At 40.0% G+C, this 25,620-nt stretch overlaps 1 protein-coding gene across 1 annotated transcript in view; it reads left to right on the plus strand.

The window, feature by feature from the left end:
* LOC106885936 (laminin subunit alpha-3-like) overlaps positions 1-25,620 on the plus strand; it is a 65,682-nt gene that overhangs the window by 33,492 nt on the left and 6,570 nt on the right. Inside the window, exons 12-29 of the mRNA XM_014938460.1 lie at positions 495-536; positions 668-805; positions 2,007-2,141; positions 4,709-4,843; positions 6,219-6,356; positions 6,975-7,021; positions 7,936-8,035; positions 9,217-9,269; positions 9,658-9,763; positions 10,855-10,954; positions 11,451-11,607; positions 15,258-15,396; positions 16,963-17,105; positions 18,476-18,576; positions 18,690-18,843; positions 20,204-20,364; positions 22,594-22,702; positions 25,378-25,475. Of these exons, the coding sequence (XP_014793946.1) occupies positions 495-536; positions 668-805; positions 2,007-2,141; positions 4,709-4,843; positions 6,219-6,356; positions 6,975-7,021; positions 7,936-8,035; positions 9,217-9,269; positions 9,658-9,763; positions 10,855-10,954; positions 11,451-11,607; positions 15,258-15,396; positions 16,963-17,105; positions 18,476-18,576; positions 18,690-18,843; positions 20,204-20,364; positions 22,594-22,702; positions 25,378-25,475 (2,056 nt within the window). The remainder of the gene's footprint in view (positions 1-494; positions 537-667; positions 806-2,006; positions 2,142-4,708; positions 4,844-6,218; positions 6,357-6,974; positions 7,022-7,935; positions 8,036-9,216; positions 9,270-9,657; positions 9,764-10,854; positions 10,955-11,450; positions 11,608-15,257; positions 15,397-16,962; positions 17,106-18,475; positions 18,577-18,689; positions 18,844-20,203; positions 20,365-22,593; positions 22,703-25,377; positions 25,476-25,620) is intronic.

Below are 25,620 nucleotides of genomic sequence, written 5' to 3' on the forward strand. Positions count from 1 at the left end.
GCCCACAAAGCCTCAGCCTCCTGTACCACTTATCTCCTTTGTACAGCATCCAAAATAATTGCCCTGGTAGGCGTCTGGGTATGCTGTGTTGCCTATCCTCTTCTCTCGCATATTTTGAAAAGGAAGAAGAAAGAAAACTCCAAAGATAAAATGAGAAATTTTAAAGAGGAGAAAACAGATCGCAAGCTGTTTACATTTGCAATGAGTAGCATCTGAGTCTGAAGGCATAAGAAAGGCAAACTGCCTCTAAGTGGAAGCTTCTGTGTCTGTAGAAGTTTTAAATTTGTGCTGGCAGACTAACCAATGATTGAATATTTTTTTTCAAATGAGATTTGTGTGTAAGCGCCACGCAAATAGGTGGTTTTTTTCTGTTCAAAAGTACTAAATACTAAGCACTGGATCTGTTTTTCTCTGCAAAAGTACGGGGAGTTGCGTGATTTTATGCACTGACTTTGTTCCTTTCTTTCTTTCTTTTCCTTTTCTCTTGTAAGTAGAAGGTGGCTGCAAACCAGGATATTTTGGCCCCCGGTGTCTGCGTAAGTGCCATGGTTGCTTTGACGCCTGGAGCCTGTGCTCTGGTGTAAATGCCAGTGTTTGGCTTCCAAGTGAAATAGGAATGCTAAGATTGTAACACCACAAATGTTTTCTTTACAAATGTGCCCTTCAGCGTGCCGGTGCCACGGCGCGGGAGTGCTGGGCGGTGACTGCGATGGAGACACCGGACGGTGCAGATGCCGAGTGGGATTTGAGGGGTTTTCCTGTGACACCTGTGCAGCTGGGTATTTTCATTACCCCTTCTGCCAGGGTAAGCCAAACGTTCCCCTTCGGCAAGCGTATCCAAAATATAGACCCAGGTTTTACTCTGAAGGATGAAGTTCTTTTGCCACAGAGATGTGGTTGTTCCCAAAACGACGTCAAGTCAAAGAAATAAAAAAATGGGACAAGGGGAGATGTCTGTCTAAAATGCCCCTATTTCCTTGATTGCTGTCTACTGTGTGATGCAGCTGTTAGGCTCCGGTTTGCGCTTGGATTTAGTAACATTGATTAAATTTAGATTACCTTTGGGAACATCTCTGTTACTCATCCTTGTTTTGTTTTGGTTTGCTTTTTAAAAATTATTTTTAATTTGAGTTTGCAACCTTGCTGTGGTGCACCAAGCTGCCCTTTCTAATCAATACTAGAAAACTGGCTGTTTTTAAACTTTATTAACCATCTCTGCACTGTCTCTTTAAGCATTTTATTAACACCTCCTACCTGGCATTGCAAATCAAAACCATACATTGTTTTGTTTTAATTTTAAAAAAGGATAGAACTACTTCCAACAGTTGGCATCGATAAATGATGCCATCTGAGTGGGGACAGGCGAAGTGTAGTGCTGCAACCCTGATATGAACCCAGCAGCTATTTTGAGCCAGACTCTTTTTTACTCTTTCATTAATATCTCCCTTGATGCTAAGTTATTACTGATGTGGGCAATCAATAAAAGCTGTTACGAATCGAAGTAAATCTAATGGGAAGCTTTTGGTCCTGTTGAGCACCAGGGATTTGGTTTTTTGGTTTTTTTTTTTGGTTGGTTTTGTTTGTTTGTTTGTTTGTTTTGGGGTTTTTTGGGCGGGTGGGTTTTTTTTGTCTGTTTTGGTTTTGGGTTTTTTTTTTTTCCCTTTTCTCCTCTTTCTGTCTTTTCCAACTGTGAGGGTATAAAAATGACTACTATAAAGTTCACATGTGGATGGACATTTCCAGCAAAGTAATAGTGTCGTACAATCTGTGGTAGAAATTGTTCAAATTTTAAACACATTTTCTGCATTTCTAAAGCTAGAAATGACTTCATTTTTCATCCTGTTTGTAGCTCTTGTTCCATAATTCAGAAGGGAGGATCAATCAATGTAGTTCTTTTTTTTTTTTGGGGGGGGGGGGTTGGTTGGTTGGTTGTTTTAATTGGAAGAAAGATAAAAGGAGAGTGCCTGTGCAGAGGCTGCCTCTGAAATGTCTTTTGTTGTTTGCAGTGTGTGAATGTAATTTGGTGGGTACCCAGTCCGAAGTCTGCGATTTTCTTGGGAGGTGTCTTTGTCGCTCCGGAGTAGCTGGACCTCAATGTGACAGCTGCCAGCCTGGCCACCACTCTTTCCCTGCCTGCCAAGGTAAGGCTGCTCATCGCATGTACCTCCCCAAACAGGCAGCCTGGAGGGCTTTTTGGGTAGTGTTTTTGCCGTGGCTGAAGCAATATTCACAGCAGTCATTGGGCAAGGGACTCTTGTTCTCTACAGTGAAATCCTCGTGTGTTCTTATTCTCCAAGCGCTCATTCCAGGCATGTTTTCATAGTAAGGAAGAACTATATAGTCTATTTTCTCACAGACTTTTTTTTTTTTGCGTGGTCAAATGGTTTGATACAGCCTGTTAGCACAGCTGTCTTACTAATAACCAAAGGATTTGAAAGCTGTTTTCGCATGGAGACCTGCAGCAACAGAATATGCTTGGCTGCTAAGGAACTGCTGTAGTGGAACTATGAAGCACTAATCTACTTTAGCAGAGGGTCTTTGTTTGGTCCTTTTAAAAATGTATGTTCTGTAAATCTCAAAATGGGAAGCTCCCATTTTGCCCTTCACAGTGATTTCTCATTCATTTTAAGGTCATACAACAGGCACAGAGACAACCTCTGTTCATGTAATCATGAAATATGAATGATCTCCATGGGGTTTCACCAGTGTACCTGCCACCAAGGACTAGCTTGCATTTTTCAGGAGAGGAAAATTGATCAGCACTAATGAAGTATAACCTTGAACATGGTTTTGTGTGTGTGTGAGGAATCCATCAAGTCCTATCTGCTCCCTAGGTTTCGTCTGCCTTTGCAATGACTGAGAGAGAGGCCCTTAAACCTTAGTGAATTTTACAGTGAGAAAATACAGGAAACTGCTGAATTCTGGTGTGTACCTTCCTGTACAACTTAGCAAGATTTATGTCATTATTTTTTGTTGTTTGCTGTATCAGTCCCATTCCTTTTGGGCTTACATACTTGTTTATGTCCTATAAATACACAGCAGAATCCTTTATGCCGTTGCAAAGATATGTTACGTTGTGTTACCAAACACAATGGGTGGAATAAAGAAGTACCACATGACTGTGTTTTATGGTCTGGAGTAGATTAACATTTTTAATGAAAAACATAAAATCAGGATTCTGCATTGGTACATGCTGTTCAGTGGTTTTAAAATACTCTAACAATTTTATTTTTCTTAGAACTGAATCAGGCAGCAATCTTAAGCAAATCAAACCTGCATTGAATATGTTTGAACTTTTAACACCAAAAGCTGAAAGCAGACATAAAAGCTTAGAAGAACATGCAAAAACAAATTGTAAAAGAGAGATAAAAATAACTGAAAACCCAATCAGTGGAATTACTCAAAACTGCTGCAGTTCACAGCTTGTTCTGGTAAAATAAGCTGCCATGGGTTTAAACTTGAACTAATGCAGCATGCTGCAAACTGTGGTGGAAGTGAGCAGCCCAGACTGCTACTCCTGTTTGGAACTGTCATCTTCAGAAAGGAGGTAGATCTATAACTTTTTTTGGCTGCTGCAGCTAGAACTGATGTCTCTGGTCTTGCCTTGTTGAACTCAATAGAAGCTTTATTCAATAGGAGTGATATCAAAATAAAGCCTTTAAACAAATCAGTGTTATTAAAATGAGGAGAGAATGCAATATAATGTTCAGCTGGGGGTGGACTCTTGTGTAGGTGATGTTTTTGGAAGCTTCAGTATTTGTATTTCTCTTATACTAACTTCTTAGCAAGTGCTGCATCTTTCCAGGCGTCTTTGCAGTAACCAAAGCAAAGTCAGATGTCCTTGGCTGCAGCAGAAAGAGGAACTGAAAGGGGGAACCAGGAACATGAACATGGAACAGAAATACAGTGTTTGTTTTATATTTCTGTCATCCATCCATTTCTATCAGTTATAAAATCCCAGTGATGAACTGCAGTGCTTTGGCTTGTACCTGGGGCAGCTGGGATTCCCAGATGGACTCCCACTCCTGTGCCTATAGAGTGTGACCCCGTGTAACGTCCAGCGTTGTTTCAATAAAATAGCATGTCTTATCTGTGAAAGAGCTGCTAGCTTAAAATAGCAGCAACTCCAAAAGAAGTTTGTTGTTATAGCCTGACAATAGTTTTTGTTATAGTCTGGCAGCGTGCCTTGTGTATTACATGCAGATTTCTGCAATGCGCAGCTTACCAGCTTGTAGAATTAAGATGTCAGCAGTTTTTACCTTGTGCATCATTTATTTGTGCATCATGAACTTCTGCTTGTGCGTCATTACCCATAACCTTCTTGTTAGTCATTAGACCTAGCCTAGCTTTGTGGATGCAGTTTCTCAGAGGTCATTTTTTAAAGACGTTAAGTTCTTCTCTCATGTGATGTTCTTTCCGTTGTAAGATGGATTTCTGTCCCTTGTGCCTGTGTTTTGCAAGGCATAACTGCACATTATAGAATTGCAGTAAAAACCTGATTAATCAATGGTTGAGGAGACAATTACAATATATGATCTATTTCAGGACTTTTGTTGGTGGTGGTAAAATTATGGTTTGTCTGGTTTCCTCATTATTGCTTTACATTCAAAGGTAACTTTTTTTGGCAAATTCTCGTTTAAATAACGGCTGGTTTAGACATGTATTTCAGGATAGGTTTTTTTGTGTGGTTTTTTTTTCCTCTGTGCAGAATGTAACTGTGATGCTGTTGGCTCAGTGGAGAGTACATGTGGTCCTCGAGGTCAGTGTCTGTGCCATAGCAACTACGCTGGACTTAGATGTGACCAGTGCGCTCTGGGTTATTACAGCTATCCCAGCTGTTTGCGTGAGTAAAAGCCTCTCTTCCTTTTACTGGAGTTACCTGTGTAACTATGATAGTTTTGTTCCATCCAAAAAACCACTGAAGATCCAGCCAGTGGCCAGGCTTCCTGCCAGACATGCACTCTGGTAGTCCCTGGCGCATCATTGCTGTTCCTGTGCTAATGGGATTAATGCAAGCCTAGCAGTGTTTGACCTTGGCACAGTTGTATTTCTCTTTTAAAAGTTGAAATCCAAAGCTTAGGCTGGGCAATGGGCAGGCACCTGTATGAGTTCTGGCTCACTCAACTTCCAGAACATAAACTGTGCTTCAACTAGTTTGGGCCTCTCATATTTGACACACTCTCCTGTAAACTTTTAAGTAAGTGCATTAGTGTGTGCTATTGGCCTGTGCCAACATGGCACCCTGAATCCTAGTCTAGAAGGGCTTGACTTGGCAAATCTTCCATCATATCAACAATTTTTCCTGCCCATGTGGATCAGTTGATCAGGTCCAGAATGCATGTATAGGTTTTTCACATCAAGCAGAGGAAAACCTGCAGGCTCTGTCGTTAAAATCAGCAAACTACTTGATCATCATGAACAGGACTGCTCTCTCCTAGAAATCAAAAGATTATTAGTGCTAAGGATAGCATATATCCTCAGAATTATGCAATTACTAATCACGACAACCACAGCAGGTTTGTTCTTTCTCTTTAGGAGACTGGCTACTACTTTACTAAAATAGTTGTCATTAATCATTTCACCCTTGGACACTGAGCAAAGATTAGTCCCCTGGGCTGTAACAGCATTGCTCTTTTTTGTGGCATTATTCTTATTTACCCTGTGTGTGTAAATCATTGTGCAACTGAGACCTTACGTGGGAATCTGAAACAGTAAGGCTGTTGCATGGTGTATTTCAAAACTTGTTTCTGGCGTCCTCTGCCCTCAGATCTAAAGGTGTAATGGGTATGCAATTATATAGTCTATATTTCACTATCATAATTTTAAGTGCAGGTCTAATTACAGAATTTGCCCTGTACTTTCTGTACTGTAAGAAGATCAAGAAAGCCAAAATCAAGACTGCTTTTCAGATGGGACAAAAAACAGTTGAGGAAGAGGGATTTATTACAGTTCCAGATAATCCTACCCGTTTCTGTCAAGAACAGAGGAAGAAAATAATGTCAATGGTACAGTCACATCAAACTCATAGGTTCCGAGCAGAGGTGAGGACCCCGTGAGTTATAGGAGGACCTTGTGAGCTGTTTGCTGGAAAGGAAAATGACGACCGCTGTAGACAAAGAGTATTCAAAACCTCTACGGTATTAAAGTTTTGGAAGGTTGTTGTTTGGTACCTACAGGGTGAACCCTCCCAAACCCTGTCTGTGTTTGTTGTTCCGTAGCTTGTCAGTGCTCTCCCAATGGTTCCCAGCATGGCGTGTGTGAGCCCGTGTCGGGGCAGTGCCAGTGTCAAGCGGGCGTCACGGGGCGACGCTGTGACAGATGCCTTTCTGCTGCCGACATTTTCCCCTACTGCAAAGGTAATGCTTCTGAGGGAACACCCTCCATTCTGGTCCAGGTTGCCTCTGTTTTTATTGCAGAGTTCTCTAGGGCAGTCTGCTGCATGCAAAGTTTTATAGAAAGCATAGGGAGGGAGGGATGCACCAGGAGCACATATTATATGAGCTTATTTGTCATTCTATGTGTTATTTCAGGAAGTGAAGTATAAGATTAAAACCTTTTTTAGATGATAGCACAGGAACTTTAAGAAAACATCTCTCAGTTCTGTGAGTTGAGCAACCTGGTCTAGTGGGAGGTGTCCCTGCCCATGGCAGGGGGGTTGAAACTTGATGATCCTTAAGGTCCCTTCCAACTCTAACCATTCTATGATTCTGTGATTCTAAGTTAGTGCTATATTTTTTCCAAGTGACTTATTTTGTGTACCAAAGCAAATAGTCTTATCCAGTCTAATCCTTATGATTGAAAAATCATTATTAAAGGCATCTGCTGCTCTTAAAGTTTAAAGTATTTGAACCCCTCCAAGGTGACCATATTAAAAAGCTCTTTAAATCTCACACCTGCTACATTGTGCACTACTACATTCCACAGCTCTGTTTTCAAAAGATCTTTCAATGTGTTTGTTTTTTTATTTCATAAAGGTGTCAACAGTGAATGTGACCCTTCAGGTAGTGTTGATTCTCATTCTGTAAGTATTCTACCGTTGCAGCTAACAATACATGTTAATAATTCCTTAAGGCTTAATAAAAGCCTTTGCTGAATGCATTCACTTGATTGCTCAAGCCCTGAAGCCTGCTCTTAGACTGTGATAGAATTGCATGAATAAGAGTGGAAATAGCCTTTGTGTTTTGTTCTTTGATCATATCAGTGCAATTACCTGTTAAGTATTTTTTTTTAATCTTATAGATATGGAATATGCATATGGTTTATGTCTTTGTGGTATGCTACAGCACTAATATATGCATGCAGATGTGCATATATGCCTATGCACGTCTGGTTCTGGGTTGCAACTGGCTATTTCAGCATCAAATTGTTCTTGAAAAACTTACTATCTCTTTGCAACTGTTGCTATTCCACTATTACTGTTATTAGTACACTGATGGTTATTATTATTGCCAGAAATCACAGTCATGGCTAAATGTGTAAAGACCTAGAGAATGAGTCTGACAGATGAAAGAAGTATCTATGTAGGCTTGTGTACACAGCTTTGTGTGTCTTCCACCAATAAAGGAGTAAATATGAAAATGAATTATTATTTTTAAGGAAACTTGGGGTTTTTTAACTTTTTGCAAAACAGTTAATACTTTAGAGCAGTTCTAATAAGGCTATAAAAGATTTGGAAAGTACATCCATTGGGACATTTAGAATAAATTAGGCACAGAAGAAATATGTAAGGTGGAATCCTGTGCTGATAATATGAGACAGAAAAATCTGAATCTGAAATCTATGAGACAGAAAAGTCTGACTCAGCCACAGTTTCAACACATTTGTAAAAGTCAGTAAACTGCCTGAGCTTTTAATAATATTATGTTTTTCTTAGATTAAAGCCCAGTATGCTATTTATGAAAAGATGAAAACTTTTAAACTCCTTTCTGTCATTAGGGCTATTGTCAATGTCTTCAGCACGTTGAAGGTCCTACCTGTAGTAAATGCAAACCGTTGTACTGGAACTTGGCCAAAGAAAACCCTGAGGGATGTACAGGTATGGCTTCATGGCATATCTCTTTGGCTTACAGAATGTGTTAGATTCTTCTGAAAGTAATTTTTATTCTCTGTTGCCATCTTTGGTGCTCAGTGACCTTCGCAACTCTTTTTAACAGCATTTTTTTCACACTACTTAACTGTAACACCAAATTACCCATGATACCAGCAGTCACTTTTAGAAATTAGACCAGAATTTCATGTGTGTTTGCTAGTGCTGCACCAGGGTGTGCTCTGAGTTACAATGATTTGTACTTTATATGGCCCTATAGCAGTTTCACTGGAGTCAGACAGGATTTCTGCCCTTAACACTGAAAGCAGAATTTGGCTCAATGTTTTGAGAAAAAGGTGCTTTTTCATTTATTGTCATCTCCTAGCTTGTAGAGGAATGAAAAGCCACCTTATGGCCTCAGGGTGTGACAAATCTGTTATGGTTTATGTCTATTCAATACCAACCTGTTTGCACTTTTCAATGTTTGCTAACAGGAATTGTATGTTTTTAAGGCAGGTAGTAATAATTTTAAAGATAAAAAAAATCAAAGATTTTTTTCTTTCCAACTATTACCTTTCCAACAGGTTCCACCACAACAGCCACCTAAATAGAATGAGTAGCCTTAGAGCCTATACTGATATTACATCTTTGACTCTAAATCTCTATATACTATGCAGTCTAAACATCTCCTCAAAGATTAATTACTGCAACTTTCATGTAATTCATCTTCTCTGCGTTCAGTCATAGAGTCAATACTGGGTTTCACCAAACCTCTGGGTCAATGTGTCTTCTTCCTGCAATATTTGCTTCATTTGTATTTGATATAGAGAGTTGAACTGGTCCCAAAGTAGCACTGCAGAATAGAAGGTGCTGGTCAGGCTGGAAGACACTATTTTGCATCAATTGTCTGAATGTTTCTCTGAATTGAAATTCCAGATTCAAGACTGCTTCTGTTAAACACAAGTTAGAAAGCTTTAAAACACAAGTAAATTGCACGTATGCAGAAGTCCTCATTCTTTCTCCTTTGCTTTTTTTTCTCACCTTGTGTCAGTATCTGTCTGCTGTTCTGGACCTTCCAGAGCAAAATCCACTTGGCTTAGAGTTGCAGATTCAGGGTGGTGGGTTTTTTTCCCGAAAAGTATCTTGGAAAGACAAAATTCAGATTGTTTTTTTTTTTTTCATCTTTGCAGCATGCCAGTGTGATGTGAGTGGAACACTAAGTGGAATCGGAGAATGTCAGCAGGTAAAGTGAAATTAAAAGAAAGACATCAATTAAATTGATTTTTGTAAAGAGGGGTTGTTATAACATTGGTGAGGTAGAAACCTTATTGCTGATTATTACTTTTGCACATAAAGTGGCTGGTTTTATACAGCCAAGAAGCGATTTTTTACAGAAGTTTTATATATCCTAGGGCTGTATAAAAGTTCTGCAAATTTTACATCATTTTGAGTTTATGTATTTTCTAGTCTGTTCACCGGTGATGATAAATGACAGAAATTATGTCCTAGTAATATTTTTTGTTGATTAGAATGTTTTTCCTCTTCAGAATTGGAGGGAATTCAAAGGAGTGAAAGATGAAAATTCTGAAAAAGGTGCTGAAATGTTTTTGATTAAATTGTTTTCTTCACAGGAAAATGGGCATTGTTACTGCAAATCTAATGTTTGTGGAGATTCCTGTGACACTTGTGAAGCTGGCTATTATGCTCTCGAAAACAAGAATTATTTTGGCTGCCGAGGTAAAATGAACAGAGAACATTCTCTAGTAGAACATCTGCACATGGCACAAAAGTCTGTAGAATTCCCTAGATTGTATTTTAAGAATATGGATGTATGTGTTGAAACACTCACGTGCACAAGCATTTTGCACTACTGCTTGTAATCACCTGTAACCCGAGTAAATGTGTGCAAACCAAGGAGCTAATAAAAGGGATCATAGAATCATAGAATGGTTTGGGTTGGAAGGGACCTCAAAGATCATCTAGTTCCAACCCCCCTGCCATGGGGATGTAGTTTCACAAAGGTGTCAAATACTTTAATTATCCTTGATTTCAGTGAGATTACAGGTGCTTAATTTGTCTTAGAAAACAGGACACTTTTACACTGTGATGTGTTTAGGGACTTTCAATCTTTCAATTCAGCTTGAAATTTTTAGCCTTGACATATTTATTCCTTAGTATGATATATTATAGCTCGTTACTATTGGTGTCCTTTAGCTTGTGCCCCAAGTCCGGTCTCCTGTAGTAAGTCATTCAATAATTCAATATTGTTGTCCAGTATTGGTTAAAAATATGCATATGCCATTACATAAACACGTCTCTTCCTGCTGTGTGCAATTTTTGTAAGATAAATTAAATGTCATGGTACCAGACTCTGAAAAATTAACATCTTGCATTTTTTGTAAGTCAGCGGGTTTTTATTGGTTGGTTGTTTCTTTTTTTAAATAATTATTCATCCTGATATTGCTGTAGAAATTCTGACTTTGGATTTGGAACACGTGAATGGCTGTTCTGCAAAACTGTAGTCCAGCATTTAGTAACTTGGCATGGTTTACTACTTTGGATTTTTTTTTTAAAAAATGGCTTTTGTCACATTCCAAGGAGAAATAAAGAAAACAACCACAATCATAGGAAGCCAGAAATAATTGCATCTTATGCATGTGTGTTAACATTCGTTTGAAAGATTCTGGGGGGAGGGGAGTCTTAAGGGCTCTGGAAGGAGGAAGTGAGTCATTAATAGTGTTTAATTAGTGGAAGCGAGGTGTGTTTTCTGATAACTTTTATCACTTTTTTTTTTTTTTTCTGATGGGATATTTGGCTTTCCCTAACAGGTTGCCAGTGTGATGTTGGAGGATCCCTCAGCCCTGTGTGTGCGGAGACCTCGGGTGGCTGCCAGTGCAGGGCGCACGTCGTGGGGATGGCCTGTCAGGAGTGAGTCTGGTATTATTTGTCTCCTGGTAGCTTGTGCTTTGGCATAGTTCTTTTTAAACTGCCCATCAGTCCCTTGCTATCCTTTCACAGGAGATTCTGGACTTGTTGAGAAATAAGCTGGTAAAATATATTAGTTACTGACATTAATTTTGCTGGGCGTTTTTCTTCTGTTATTTTAATAAGGTTTTTTAACTTGTTTCCTTAAATAACAAATACCTGTTTTGTAGTAGTATTGCATATGTATCTATATATCTGTCAAGAGTTATATATGAAAACATACAGCTGTAAAAGCTTCTGGAAAGAGAATTCTCATTACATCCATCTTATCAGCTGTCTTGAATTTATTAGCTGCTATCAGGATTCCTCAGTCATCAGTAGGTCACCTGCCTTCCACTACTTTTTGCTTTTCTTCACTGCTTTATGCTCTTAGATATAGACCATATAGCAAATGATAATTCTTTGGTTTTGTTTTGTTTGTTTGTTTTCTCTTTGAAAGGCCTGAAAAAAACTACTTTTTCCCTGATTTGCACCACATGAAGTTTGAGATTGAAGATGGTACTACTGTCACAGGAAGCGAAATCCGGTTTGGCTATGATCCTCAGGAATTTCCTAGCTTCAGTTGGAGAGGATATGCCCAGATGTCCTCTATACAAGTAAGCTGGTATTTGGCTCAAGGCTTTTGGGTGAAAACATAGGTATATGGTATGTATGTCTCTGTAGTACTGCTGTGTGCGTGCAAGGTCATGGAGAAACCAGAAGAAAGGACAGGATCTCACTAATCTGAAATTTGGCACTGTATTACTGTTTGGGTTAGTGAGTGCTGGTATTATTGTTAAGCTGGTCATTGCTGGTGCAAATGACCAGCTATCTTCAGAGGTGTTCTTTGAGGATATTTTTTTTAGTGCAAATATGTGTTCTTCAGAGGTGTTCTTTGAGGATATTTTTTGAGAGAAACATGCATTTTGCAATAGGTTTAAGGAAAAGAACTAAGACCTTTAAAGTGTGTAGTAACAAGTGCAGAAATTCTTGTGCCAAGGACAGCAGAAACAGTAGAAGATTAAAAAAGAACTAAGAGCTTTGAAGTGTGTAATAACAAGTGCAGAAATTCTTGTCGTGCCAAGGACAGCAGAAACAGTAGAAGATTGGTACTTGGCTAAATAATTTAAATTATAGAATTCAGTGGCAGTCTGTGTCCGTAAGATTTTCAGGTATCATCACAGTGCTGTTATTGAAGCCTTGTTACACTCCAGTAATTGCCAGCTCCAGACCCTCCTTAGTTAGATCCGTGCATGACTGGGATAGTCTCATGTTCTTCATTTCAAGGAACTTTCCTATATTTGACATAGCATTTCTGGATCTTGCAGGATGCTGAAATAATCCTCTTGACATCTATCTACCACAAAAAGGCTAATGTAATAACTTCATCTGAAACAAAACTATTTCAATACAATGAATATGTTTTGAGGTGAAATAAGTCAGCTGTATGTGACCGCAGTGGAGGTGGTGACTGGTGTCGTGTCTTGCTGCCAACATGGGTGTCTCATTATAGATTGAGGAGCTGACAGCTGGGCTCAGATTTTAAAGCACCGGCCAGAGTTGCCCAAGTTTGTGACAGAGCTCAAGGAATAATTTCTCCTTGCTGTCTGCCTTTGCTTGAAGCCCAGGACTGACATCTCTCCTTCTTTCATTCCTCACGTCTTCTTTCGCACTCTCTAATGGGTCTTCTAGATTTTCCATTAAAGCTTAGAAAACATTTTGATACATCTCCTAAAGCATGTTTCTTTCTTTTGCCTTTTATTTTTTGTTCATATCTATTTTTCAAGTGTTCCCTCAGTGCCTGTCTTATCCATGTAGTATCCTTCCGTAGTCATCTGTCTCCATTCAAAACAGAACTTATAAAACCTTCCCTTACTTGTCTGTATTTTCTGTTCTGGTCCACTGCGCTTCTGCAATCACCTAGATTTTAGCTTTCTAGTCTCTGTAGATCTCTCAGCCCTGCCGTCTGTCGCATGTACTTCTGCACTCACCTAGATTTTAGCTTTCTAGTCTCTAGATCTCTCAGCCCTGCCGTCTGTCGCATGTCTGTCTTTGCTTTCTGCCTTGCATTTCTGTTTGTTAAGAAAGTGGAGGTGTCTGGGATGATGACAGAATTGAGGAATATACATTCAAAGCAGCATATGGGAGCTGGCAATCTTGTATTTATTGTAGCTTTTAGTGGTAAGAGAAAATAAGATTTTGTGCTCTGTTCTCAAATGTATGGACCTGGGAGTTGGACTGTGAGGGGAGCTTTAGGATTTAGGATGGAAAGAAGGAAGCCAAACCCTTCAGGTTGCGCCCATCCTAGTTTTTCCTAACCCACCACCAACTTTTCCACATGTCACTGCCGATTCTGTTGGTCTGCAAACTGAATAGTGGGGGTTATGTGAATGCAGCCTCCTGCGGGAGCACTGCCCATCCAGGGCTGACAAGAACTGCGTGGCTTCAGAGGTGTCAGTTCAGCCCCAGGGAAAGAGAGCCATGGCATAACATCTCTAAGAAACAGCAGGATCTGGTGGAGGAGCAGAAGTTTCAGCAATGGTCTGAGATGTCTGTGTGCTGTGGAACGTGTGTGAACTCAGATTAGGATCATAGAATCATAAAATGGTTTGGGTTGGAAGGGACCTTAAAGATCATCCAGTTCCAACCCCCCAGCCATGGGCAGGGACACCTCCCACTAGACCAGGTTGCTCAAAGCCCCATCTAGCCTGGCCTTGAACACTTCCAGGGATGGGGCATCCACAACTTCCCTGGGAAACTGTTCCGGTGCCTCACCACCCTCACACTACAGAATTTCTTCCTAATATTTAATCTAAATCTCCCTTCTTTCAGTTTAAAACCCTTGTCTTCTCACTGTACTTCCTGATCAAGAATCCCTCCCCACCTCCATACTTCCTGATCAAGAATCCCTCCCCACCTCTCCTGTAGGCCCTCTCCAGGTACTGGGAGAGTGCTATAAGGTCTCCCTGGAGCCTTCTAGTACTGGGAGGGTGCTATAAAGTCTCCCTGGAGCCTTCTCTTTTCCAGGCTGAACAATCCCAGCTCTCTCAGCCTGTCCTTGTAGGAGAGGTGCTCCAGCCCTCTGATCATCTTTGTGGCCCTCCGCTGGACTTGCTCCAACAGGTCCATGACCTTCCTGTGTTGAGGACTCCTCAGGGCTGCTCTCAATCCATTCTCCACCCAACCTGTATTTGTGCCTGGGATTGCTGTGACGCAGGTGCAGGACCATGCACTTTGCTTGGTTGAGCTTCATGAGGTTCACACAGGCCCACTTCTCAAGCCTGTCCAGGTCCCTCTGGATGGCATCCCTTCCCTCCATTGTGTCAACTGCGTCACACAGCTTGGTGTCATCGGCAAACTTCCTGAGGGTGGACTCTGTCCCAATGCACTTCACTTGGTTGAGCTTCATGAGGTTCACACAGGCCCACTTCTCAAGCCTGTCCAGGTCCCTCTGGGTGGCATCCCTTCCCTCCAGTGTGTTGGCCGTGTCACACAGCTTGGTGTCATCAGCAAACTTCATGAGGGTGGACTCTATCCCACTGTCCATGTCGACTCTGTCCCACTGTCCGTGTCTCCGACAAAGATTTTGAACAGCGCTGGTCCCAGTATTGACCCCTGAGGAACGCCCCCTGAGGGTCAGTGGTTCTGGCCTGTTCCTCAGGAAGCCAGGGATCTGGACAGCCCTTGATACCATATGTCTCATTTATGGCACAGGAAGGGAGAATAACATAAAGTACTGTCCATGTTTCAAGGTACAACATCAACACACATGTTAATTCAGCCACTCTGTGTCTTTCTGGATAAGCTATTATTCAACAAGAATTTTATTTCACAGGAGGTTTTGTTCTGTATTCTTTTGTAAGCTGCCCGAGCCTTTCTTTTCTGTTATGGAGTTTGTCTTTGCCACCTGAGGATCAATGGTTCTGGCCTGTTCCTCAGGAATCCAGGGATCTGGACAGCCCTTGATACCATATGTCTCATTTATGGCACAGGAAGGGAGAATAACATAGAGTACTGTCCATATTTCAAGGTACAATATCAACACACGTGTTAATTCAGCCACTCTGTGTCTTTCTGGATAAGCTATTATTCAACAAGAATTTTATTTCACAGGAGGTTTTGTTCTGTATTCTTTTGTAAGCTGCCCGAGCCTTTCTTTTCTGTTATGGAGTTTGTCTTTGCCAAATGGTTTTTCTTTCTCTGGGTGCTAGTAACAAATAATATACTTTCCTTTCCTCCTTTTTCCCTTTCTTTTTATTTTTCCCAGCCAGAGGTGGTTGTGCCTGTCACTGTGGCTTCCCCTAAGCTCTTCCACCTAGTCCTCCGCTATGTCAGCCTGGGCTCAAAAAGCTCTAAAGGGAAGATCTCAATTGCTGAGGGAAAACATTTTGGCACTAATTATACTTGTAAGTGAATTAATTTTCTCACTAGGCTTGCCTGTCTTCCTCTGTCATACACCAGCATTGCCATTCCAGTGTATACTTGTCTGCATGTGTGTTATTCTTGTAGGACTTTAGTGTGGTGCTTGCATGGCTTCTCACTGTTCCTCTATTCAGCACTTTACGGCTGGTTTTGTTTATTAACTTCCATTTTTCAGAACGAAGTGAGGATAACTTTGAATGTGGAAAAGTCAAACCTCTCCTTATTTCGCATTATCCTGAGATATATTAACCCTGGAGGTGAAACATTATCTGGCCGCATATCTGCTTGTCAATCTCGGCCTGCAACAGGTAGGTGCAACTCAACGGCACAACACAGCAGAGGAATGTTAGATCAGAGGAGCCTTTTCAGGGTGCACCTAAGTCAAATTTGTAATGTTGCTTAAAGTTCATCACTTTTAACAGTGTTGGTGCTTTTGTGCTTTTCCTAATATATTTTGCTGTGTAATTGATGTGGCTGTGTTTGCATGAAACCCCTGCTTACAGTAGTAATCAACATTTGGTTTTGCAAATGTTTACCAAACTCTTGCTTTCAGTACTTCACTTGGAAGCTCTGAACTGTGTGTTTCATGAAGCTTTTAAAGAAGGGATAACAACACTTATTTTGGTTTAGTTGCCTTTAATATTTCAGTCTAAATATTCATTCCATGAATAACATTTATTTAATAATGAATCCTATCTACCAAGTTAGCTCTGATTACAGACCTCAACAGCAGGTGATGCTTTTTGGGCCCTGATGAGAGATAAGTGCTCCATATCCTTTGAATGGTAGAGCCATACCAAGCCTATATGCAGAATTATCTCTTATTATGCCTAACCTCAGCACATTGATGGGAGCTAATGGAGCTAGCCATAGATCCTTTCAGTAATTCAGAAGAGACAAAACCAAAGACTTGGCAGTGGCAGCAGTTTGTGGTCTGGTCTGGCTTATATCTCCTGAGAGACAGGGAACCAGCTTTTGACTGTGTCCAGGGGCTTCAAAGAGGAAATCTTTAATATTCATGACAATTGATCCTCATGACTTCTCTTTGATAAAGCACGCTGCAGCTACGTTTCTGTTGTGTATCATCTCTCCCCGGAAGTTACCTTCAGTTACTATCTGTAATGAAACATTTCAGATGCCACTGAGAACCTCCGGTATCTAAAATACTTGGCTGAAAGTCACATGAGAAGAGGCCTTGTGTCAGCTGAACGTATTGTGAGTCAGTGCAGAGACAGGCTGTATGGAAAATAACAGAATGGGAAAGTGAAGAAGTGAGCATTTCAGAGTATTGCAAAATTGACTGTTACAGGGGCAGAGCTCTGCTTTTCTGAACCAATTTGCTCATAAGACTAGCAAGACTAATAAGAGTGAAGACAACACTGCATAGCTCTGTAGCTTCCTGTGTGTGGTTGAATGCACTGTTAATGCATACTGACAGAAAAACATTGATCAGCTCCTGTCAGGCCAAGTTTAATGGAAGAAATCATCAGTCCAGCTCACTAAGCAAGTAGAGACATTTTATACTTGATTTTTTTTTTCTTTGCTGGCAGGGGCTGCTCAGAGCAAAGACTTTGTCTTCCCACCTAGCAAGGAGCCAGCTTTTATCACAATCCCAGGAAAAAACTCCACAGAGCCTTTCTCACTGGTTCCAGGCACATGGACTATCAGCATAATGGCAGAGGAAGTCCTCTTGGTAAGAAAACAATTGAGGAAAACAAGTGCTTGAAGGCTGTCATGATTGTATTGCTCTGGAGTTATTTGCAGGGAAGAACCCTGCAACCAACTGAAATTCAGCATTAGTAAAAAGACCACAGCAGCAGAATATTGTTATGAAAATTTACAGTTCTGCCTCTTAATTTTTTTTTCTTCTCTTTCACATGCTCTAATTTTTCTTGTGCTTACAGATTTAAATCTATGCAGAATCTGTACCTTCAAAGGATAAAGTAATATTAGCATATAAAACAATTGGTTGAGCATAAATGCTCATATAAATTCATAATTCTTATGTATCAGATGTCTTATCAGAGTTGGCTCAGCCATAGATGACCATGGCCTGAGTTTCTTGACAAATATTCTTCAGAAAAGTATTATAAGATGGGCTGCATGATTAGCAGCTCATTTTGTAAATGTTTTTATCCTTCCATAATTACTCTTCTTTCACTCACTGAAAAACTGAAAGAATTTCTGACAGCAGCTCTGAGAAATTGCTATAAAAAGATAAATTGAGGCGATCATTTATGAAAACCCTTAAACATGTATGATCACAAAGACAGCATACTGAAATTCTTATGTATAGGGTTAAGAAGTAGCCAGTGTCTTTAAGCCTGGGGCTTTGTTAAATTTATGGAATATCAGATGAACTGTTACTAAAGAGCTTGCAAACACATTTCTTGCTGAAAGTGACAGTATTTATTGTGCTTGGTTTTTTTACTAATACCTTTGAAAAGGGGTTTATTAATGATCTTAGCCCAGCATGTCCTCACAATAACAGTAATACCTTTGAAAAGATCTTAGCCCAGCATGTCCTCACAATAACAGTTTTTATAAGGAAGCTCTAATATGTTAATTTAAGTAGGCAAGGCAGAGCAAAAATATACCAGCTTTTGAAGCACAGCTTAAAAGATTACATGGAATATTTTTATAAAGTCACCTGGGATATGCGAATCTCCCTTGTGGAGTCAGGTGTAGTTGAGTGGTGTGCGTGTGGATTGTGCCCATGGGTGAAACCTGCACCCAGCTGGCTGTGTGGTACCAAGCCCTGGGGAGGTTCTTTATGAGCACCATTTTGTACGACACATGATGGAAGAGTGGCTTCAGAATTTCCCTGCTCACAGGGCAGCTGCCTTCGTCCCATCTCAATGAAGCTTTAAATAGAGTTATGGAGACACATTCGGATGTTATTGGCCCATGTACCAACAAAAAAAAATCCACGTCTTGCAGATACCCTCTATAAAAATTGTTTATGTGGTTGGTTTAGTTCATTTCTACATTGTGAAAGTCTAGACATAATTCCTTTTGTAATTTTCTGCATGGACTTATATCTGTTGTATTCTTCATTTTTAGGATTATATGGTGCTGTTACCTAGTGATTACTATGAAGCATCCATCTTGCAGATAAAAGTTACAGAGCCTTGCACCTATTCAGGACGCGCCTCAACAGAGCAGTCAGTATATTAGCTACAGAATAAACCAGCCTTGAATGATTTTATTATTATCCTGCTGCACTTGAAAACAATAATAACCCTCTGTTTTATTTGTGGTTCTTTTTATGTGCAAGCTGCTTGCTCTATCAGCATTTGCCACTGGGCAGATTTTCCTGTGTCCTTGGTTCAGAGGCAGCGTATTTCAGCCATGGGGGAGGATACAGAAGAATACCTGTGCGACAGCCAACTCCTCATCAACCAGTGATGTCCCATATCAGTGGAAGAGAGGTCAGATTCCTGCCTTCTAATTGCAGTCCCATATGCACCATTGACTCTAAACCTACTGGGCTAAAACAGTTGCAGATTTATAGCTCAGGATCCCTAAAACAGACTCTGTGTTAATTTCTGCATTTTATACAGAACTCTGTAAATGGATCAGTGTAGGCAGATTTATAACTGTGACAAGAGTGGACATTTCAATCTGACAAAATATTTTATTATATAAAAATCTGTCTGCTTTAGACCTTCTGGCTTGTTCAGCATAGTGTTTAATTACAGCAGTAGCAGCACAATGTCTTGTTGGCAGAAATGGTGCACATAATATAATTCTAAATTAATCTCTTTTTTTGTTTCTCAAATAGCTATACTTACATAAAATATTTGCTTTACTAAAAAACAAGCAGAAGGAATTAGGCCACTGCCATAAGTCCATTGAAAGAGAAACATACTTTGTGAAATGAAAAATTGTACTTGAAGGGTATTTGGTAAAAATTAAGAATTTTATCAAGTACATGATAATTACATGTTAAGAGGATGATATCCTCTAGTTCTGTGCTTGGATATTGCTTTGAAAAATGCCAAGTGCAACAAGAATACTTACATGCCACAGGGCCCTGGTGCTTCATCACTGATGCATTTGCAAAACTTTACTGGTATGAATAATTGCAGTGAAGTCAAGAGGGCTGTTGACAGAATTATTTACGTGTTTAACTGCTTGTAGCCTCAGGAGATATTGAGAAAATCAGTTTGAATTTGAAAATTATATAACTAACAGTAGCAAAACCCTCTGTAACCACAGTACTGTCCATGCAACTACCTCAGAGTATTTTCCATCACTTAGTGTTTTAACCAATTTGTGCAAGTAAACTAGAAGAAAAACTTGATGCTTCAGAAAGTGGCATTGGCTCTTTGCTGGAGAAGATGCTTTCACTCTTTGCAGGGAATCAATATACAGCACTGCTGTGGTAGGACCTGTGTTCCTGGAAATTATTTTTTCAGTGGAGAAATAGAGTAAATTTTTATTTATTATTAAAGATAGCATAGAGATAATGGTGACAATTTTTGTATCATTAAAATTTCCTCACTGACACTTTCTACCAGGATAATAATGATAATATACTAATTTCACAGGCTTATCTTACAGCCTTACTAGAACTGTTATAACAGCAGCTGTTTATTGAACTTGGTTGACAAGTTGATATTTATAAGCATTGCTTCCATTCTGCTGAATGTCTTTTGCTGAGATGGTGCAGGACTGGCCCTTGACTAATGCAGACCAGTTGGCTTGCAGGGCAGGAAAGGGAGTTTCCTGCAAGAAAGGGAGTGAAAAATATAATGGCTTTTTTCTTTTTCAATGATCTTGACCTAGGTCAATTTGCAGATGACCATAAAAGTTCCTCAAGTTGGTCGCTATGTTCTGATTTTTGAATATGCCAATGAGGAGGATCGGTTACACACTGCTGAGGTAATAATACATAGCCCCGGACCTGTAACCGAAGGCAGAGTGAGAATATACAGTTGTAAATACAGGTAAGAATTTCTGACTTAAATACTAAATGATTAAATAAGCATTTGGGATAGAATTATACTTCTAATATGTTGGAATCCCTTTTACTATGTAGGTTGTTTGAATTTTAAGTTGATTTAAAGCAAATAAATGATTCTGTGGGTACTGTACAGATTTTTAATTCTGTCTGTGCAATCAGCTCATTAAATGTTGCTACTGCTTCAGTGAACTCTTTTCCTATACAAAGGGTTACTTTTTTATATGCATTCATAAATCCTTATAAACTATGAATCTCCGAGTCCAGTGGAAGAGCATCACTGTTGGCTGCAGATGCCTGCACTATTTTTATTTAGTGAAAAGCGTGTCCAAGGGCTTTAGCTATAAAAAATGTAGCAGCCAGTTTTACAAGAGTATTCCCACAGTTTTCTAACAAGATCTGCTGAAGCAGAAACACAAAGGTCTCTTGAAACTCTGATTGCAGCCACCCTCTATCAGCCAGGCTGTAGTAAACATCTTCAGCCAAATGCTTCTTTATCCTTGTTGACTGCTGAGGCTACTGCAGATGTTTCTGCGCTGGAGATTCTGTCTGTCCTGAGAGAGATTGTCTTTTAACACTTGAGCAGTTCTGTTTATGACTCAGATTAGGATTTTGATTCTGCAGATGTTTGCACCCTTGGGTGAGCCTACCCAGTGCCAGGGGACTACAGACCCTGGCATCCGTTTTTCCCATGAGCTGAGTGTGTGGCAGATTGGAGGCTTAGGGATATTCGAGATGAAATTGCCCAGTAGGAAAATGCATTTTCATCAGCATGTTTGTGATAACAGAGCAGAGCTAGATGGAGCAGTGACCGTGTCAGGTTGTTGCTGGGGAAAGCTCTTATTTTAGCCTGTTACCTAACACTTTAAGCCCTAAACTACTTGCTGTAAATCTTCCATTTTATTGCTATTTTTTTTCCCCAAACACATTTTATAGTCTAATTTTGAACATATTTGCTTGTTCATATAATATAATGAGAACTTGCTCATGAAAACACAAAGAAAGCCTTTGCTATTTTAAGGTAGCAATGCAGTAAATCCCTTTTGCGGCCATTCTGCATGAAGCTAACGGTCACATTGCAAGTAAGTTGCTGTGTCATCTTTCCCAAGCAGGAAGCTACAAGTCTCTTCTGTTAAAAAATAAATCAAGAAATGGCATAGTGACGTACATACAGATAAAAGTAACTCGTAGAACCGAGAATATATTGTGCCAGGTCTTCTTACAGCTCTATGAGCTTGATTATTCCTGATAAAACATTTGCAAGCTTCCAGTGAATCACAAATAAGGGACCTATATTTTTCCACTCTTAAATGTCCTTAGCCCTGAGCTGACCTTATTTCTGAGCTGTGCTCCAAACAAGAGTGAAACTTCTATATTCTGTGGTTTGCAGAGGAGAAGTAGAGAAGCAGTTGTGTGGTGGTTACAGCTTCTTACCCATGGCACCCTGGCTGGCCTCGCTGAGCTGAAGTGCAGGAGAAAGAAAAGAAATTAGAGCCTTAAATGACTTCTCTTTAGCAAAAGGGAACTGCTGCTCCTTTTGGCACATTGCAGGGGTCATGCTGCCTGAACAAGGCAGAGTTCAAAGGCTTTAGCAAGGCTGCTCTTCTTAGTGTGCATTTGTCTTTACCGAAGATGCGCAGCCAATCGAAGGTAGTCAGTAAGAGGCAAACCTACGTTTTTTCACCTGTTTTATGGAGTATCTCAGTGTACGGAATGACTTCCTAAAATCAAGACTTGCCCAGCTGCCACTGTGTGGGTGAGAGCTGCTGATCCACACCATCAACGGTGCGTGGCAGTGGTCAAGGGCAGCAGCTGGTGCATGCTGGCACCTCAAGGACCATGGCCCAGGCTTGGCATATTAGTTTCATGCCGTGTAACACAGCTTGAAAACCTCTGCAGAGAGCATGTATGTGTCTTTTCATGTCCTACTTAAAGCAGTAGCTCAAATGGAGATCTGAGCTGAGGTCTGGAGGTTTGGGCTCCGGGTAGGTCAACCCACAAAGGACGAGTGGCATTGTGTATTTGGTACATCCTTTGACTCGCTAGTGAGGACACTGCATGTTCACCCGTGGCCAAAAGTAGCTGTTACATATGATCCAGCAGGGCTAGGCAGCGGTGGTGAGGCTAGCCAAAAGCTAGGCAGCTGGGCTAGGCTGCAGCCTAAACAACATGGCAACTCCAGCAGGCTCCACTTTAATCCTGCTTTCTGTCTCAGTTTCCTTTGCCGCAGTGTCGTAGTCGATGACAGGAATCGTGTTGCAGCCTATGACCTTCTAGCAGACACAAAGATACACCTTAAAGCATCATCAATTAATTTTCTTCTGGTAAGCTTCCATTTTCTTTTTCCCTTTTGTATTACTTGTTTGCTGAGTGGATAAAGAGAGATAACTTGCTCCTCATGGTCACACACTGTTTGCTTATAATGTGAAAAGATGTGTATTAGATGCTTGAAATTTCTTTATATATACACAGAGAATACTGGAACAAACTTGCTCAATTCAAAGGTAAACAGCAGTTTGCCTTTCTTGGCAAGTTGTTTTTTCTAACTCTTTTGTACTTAATTTTAGTTCATCTCTCTTCTACATGTAAATTTTAAATGAAGAATCTGGTAGCTTTTATACTCCATCTTTTTTTTTTTTTTCTTTTTTAATTTTCCAACTCTTTTGTACTTTATTTTAGTTCATCTCTCTTCTACACATAAATTTTAAATGAAAAATCTGGTAGTTTTTATACTCCATCTTTTTTTTTTTCTTTTCTTTTCCTTATCTTTCAATCTTTTTTAATCCTTAAAACCCACATGAGATTTTCTGGGGTCTCTTACAAAATTCAAGTAATAACTGCATTCATTTCAGGTAATGAATGCATTAATTAGTGATACAACCTTTAAATACACTGACTAAAAAGCCTTCACTGCCCTCTTTTGGCCACCCTAGCAATACATTTTTCCGGACACAGTTTTATGTCGGTTTTGTTCTCTATTTTAGAAACATAAGTTGATTTACACAGTTTGTTAAAATCTAGAGTTGAAACTCAGCTGTAAAGAGAGTAGTTTCATGGAACTACTAGAATTAACAACTTAAAACCCACGTGAGATTTTCTGGGGTCTCTTACAAAATGCAAGTAATAACTGCATTCATTTCAGGTAATGAATGCATTAATTAGTGATATAACCTTTAAATACTTTGACTAAAAAGCCTTCACTGCCCTCTTTTGGCCACCCTAGCAATACATTTTTCCGGACACAGTTTTATGTCGGTTTTGTTCTCTATTTTAGAAACATAAGTTGATTTACACAGTTTGTTAAAATCTAGAGTTGAAACTCAGCTGTAAAGAGAGTAGTTTCATGGAACTACTAGAATTAACAACTGATATATGCTTTCTTCAGTTCATGAGGCAGTGTTCAGTGTGAACAAATACCTTTTAAATTGTCTGTTAACTCCCTACAGCAATTGCTGTACTAACAAGATCCATATCCAAAAGAAGTTGATATTATTAGTCTGTATCTCCACATGTGGAAGTCTGTTGTGCTAAGAATCTCTGTATTTTTATTTCTAAATTCTGGTTTTCTGAATAGCTTGCTGCAAGATAAATTTCAATATTATCCTGAGATACAGGAAATATTTCCCTGTGTTAAATGTAAAGACTGCACTTAGCAAAAGATAGGAAGAAAGGGAAAGAGTTTCTGGTATGTGGACACTAATGATGGAGTCAAGGGCAGCAGCGTTGGAGTTAAAGTCCCTTGTGTCATCCCCTGTCATGTAGACCAGACAGGCAAAGGGGAACACCCCCCAATGCTAGAGGTCATGAATCTGGTCTAAATAAAGGGGAGTTGGGGCTCTTGAGGTCAGCTTTCAAGAGGAGCTCTTATAACCTAATAGTCGTTATCTCACATGGATGGTGTCTAAACCCACGCCGTGTTTTGCACTAACTTTTTAGCTGCTCATAAAGTGCAGTTCAAAGCTTCAGAGTCTACCCTTGTTCTGCTGCAATGGGCTGGAGCCCTGTGGGTCATTACATGCAGGACAGGTACAACGTTTGCTGCCCAGGAAAAGAGACTTTTAGCACTCTGCCTTCTGGCTTATAATGGGTTTCTAGTCCCTGCTGACTACTGCTAAAACGCAAGCTGAGCTTATTAGGACCTGCTTCTAAACTGAATCACTTTGCACATTAATGAATTCTCCCTATGCAATTTGTAGTTATGTAAATACACAGTGCTAATTATCTTACTTTTTATCAGGCATTTTTATCTCCTTTTCAAGTAGTTCATGCACAAGTTTTGTAACCTGCACTTATGTAATTTGTAACTGCAGGTAACATATTCATTTACTGTAAACTGTTATGTCTACCCACAAGCCTTCCCTTGTGTCCTTACCACCATTGCTACAGCAGGACTGTGTCTACCCACAAGCCTTCCCCTGTGTCCTTACCACCATTGCTACAGCAGGACAACAGCAGCTTCATTTGCTTATGTCTAGTTTTAGTTAAAAAAAAACACAAAAAACATACAAGGTCTCGTTGGCTTTTAAAATGAGTTCTTAATCTATTGGGAGAAATCCTGATGTCACTGCAACTTACTCCTGTGGACTTTGTGCAAGCAAGTGTTCGTGCCTGCATTTCAGAATTCCCCCAGGGTCCAAAAGTCTCTAACACCACAGATGAGAGCTTGTCCCTCCCACCTCTCTACACTCCTTGCCTACCTTCTGACTCCACGAGCTGGTCTTCTGTCATTCCCATTGCCATACATTTACTTAGTTTTTAATTTATTTAACTTCTGAACAGCCAACATTCCCCTCAGAAGAACAGGAAAATGCTATTCAACACTGAGGCATTCAGGTGCAGGCAGGTAAAGGGATCCAAAATCTTGTGGGAAGTCCATGACAGAACATGGCTTTGGCCTTAGGTCTCCTTGTGCTAACATTAGACTTCACCCTTCCCATTCAGGCCTGCCCTGGTTATTTATTATATTAAATGTTAATTTTGCCCTGTGCTTATTTTTCAGCACAAGGTTTGTATTGTATCAGCTGAAGAATTTTCTCCAGAATATGTGGATCCTAAAGTACAGTGCATAGCTGCTTACAGGAGTACCCGTGATGGAAGGTAACTTTCTGTTTTGTCCTTCCTATTTTCAGAAGACAACCTTGAAACGCAGACTAAATGGAATCTTAATTCGTTTTGTCCTTCCTATTTTCAGAAGAAGACTTTGAAACGCAGACTAAATGGAATCTTAATTCTTTTGAGTAAA

Source organism: Calidris pugnax, unplaced genomic scaffold, assembly GCF_001431845.1.
Source record: "Calidris pugnax isolate Ruff unplaced genomic scaffold, ASM143184v1 scaffold13, whole genome shotgun sequence".
Lineage (NCBI taxonomy): Eukaryota > Metazoa > Chordata > Aves > Charadriiformes > Scolopacidae > Calidris > Calidris pugnax.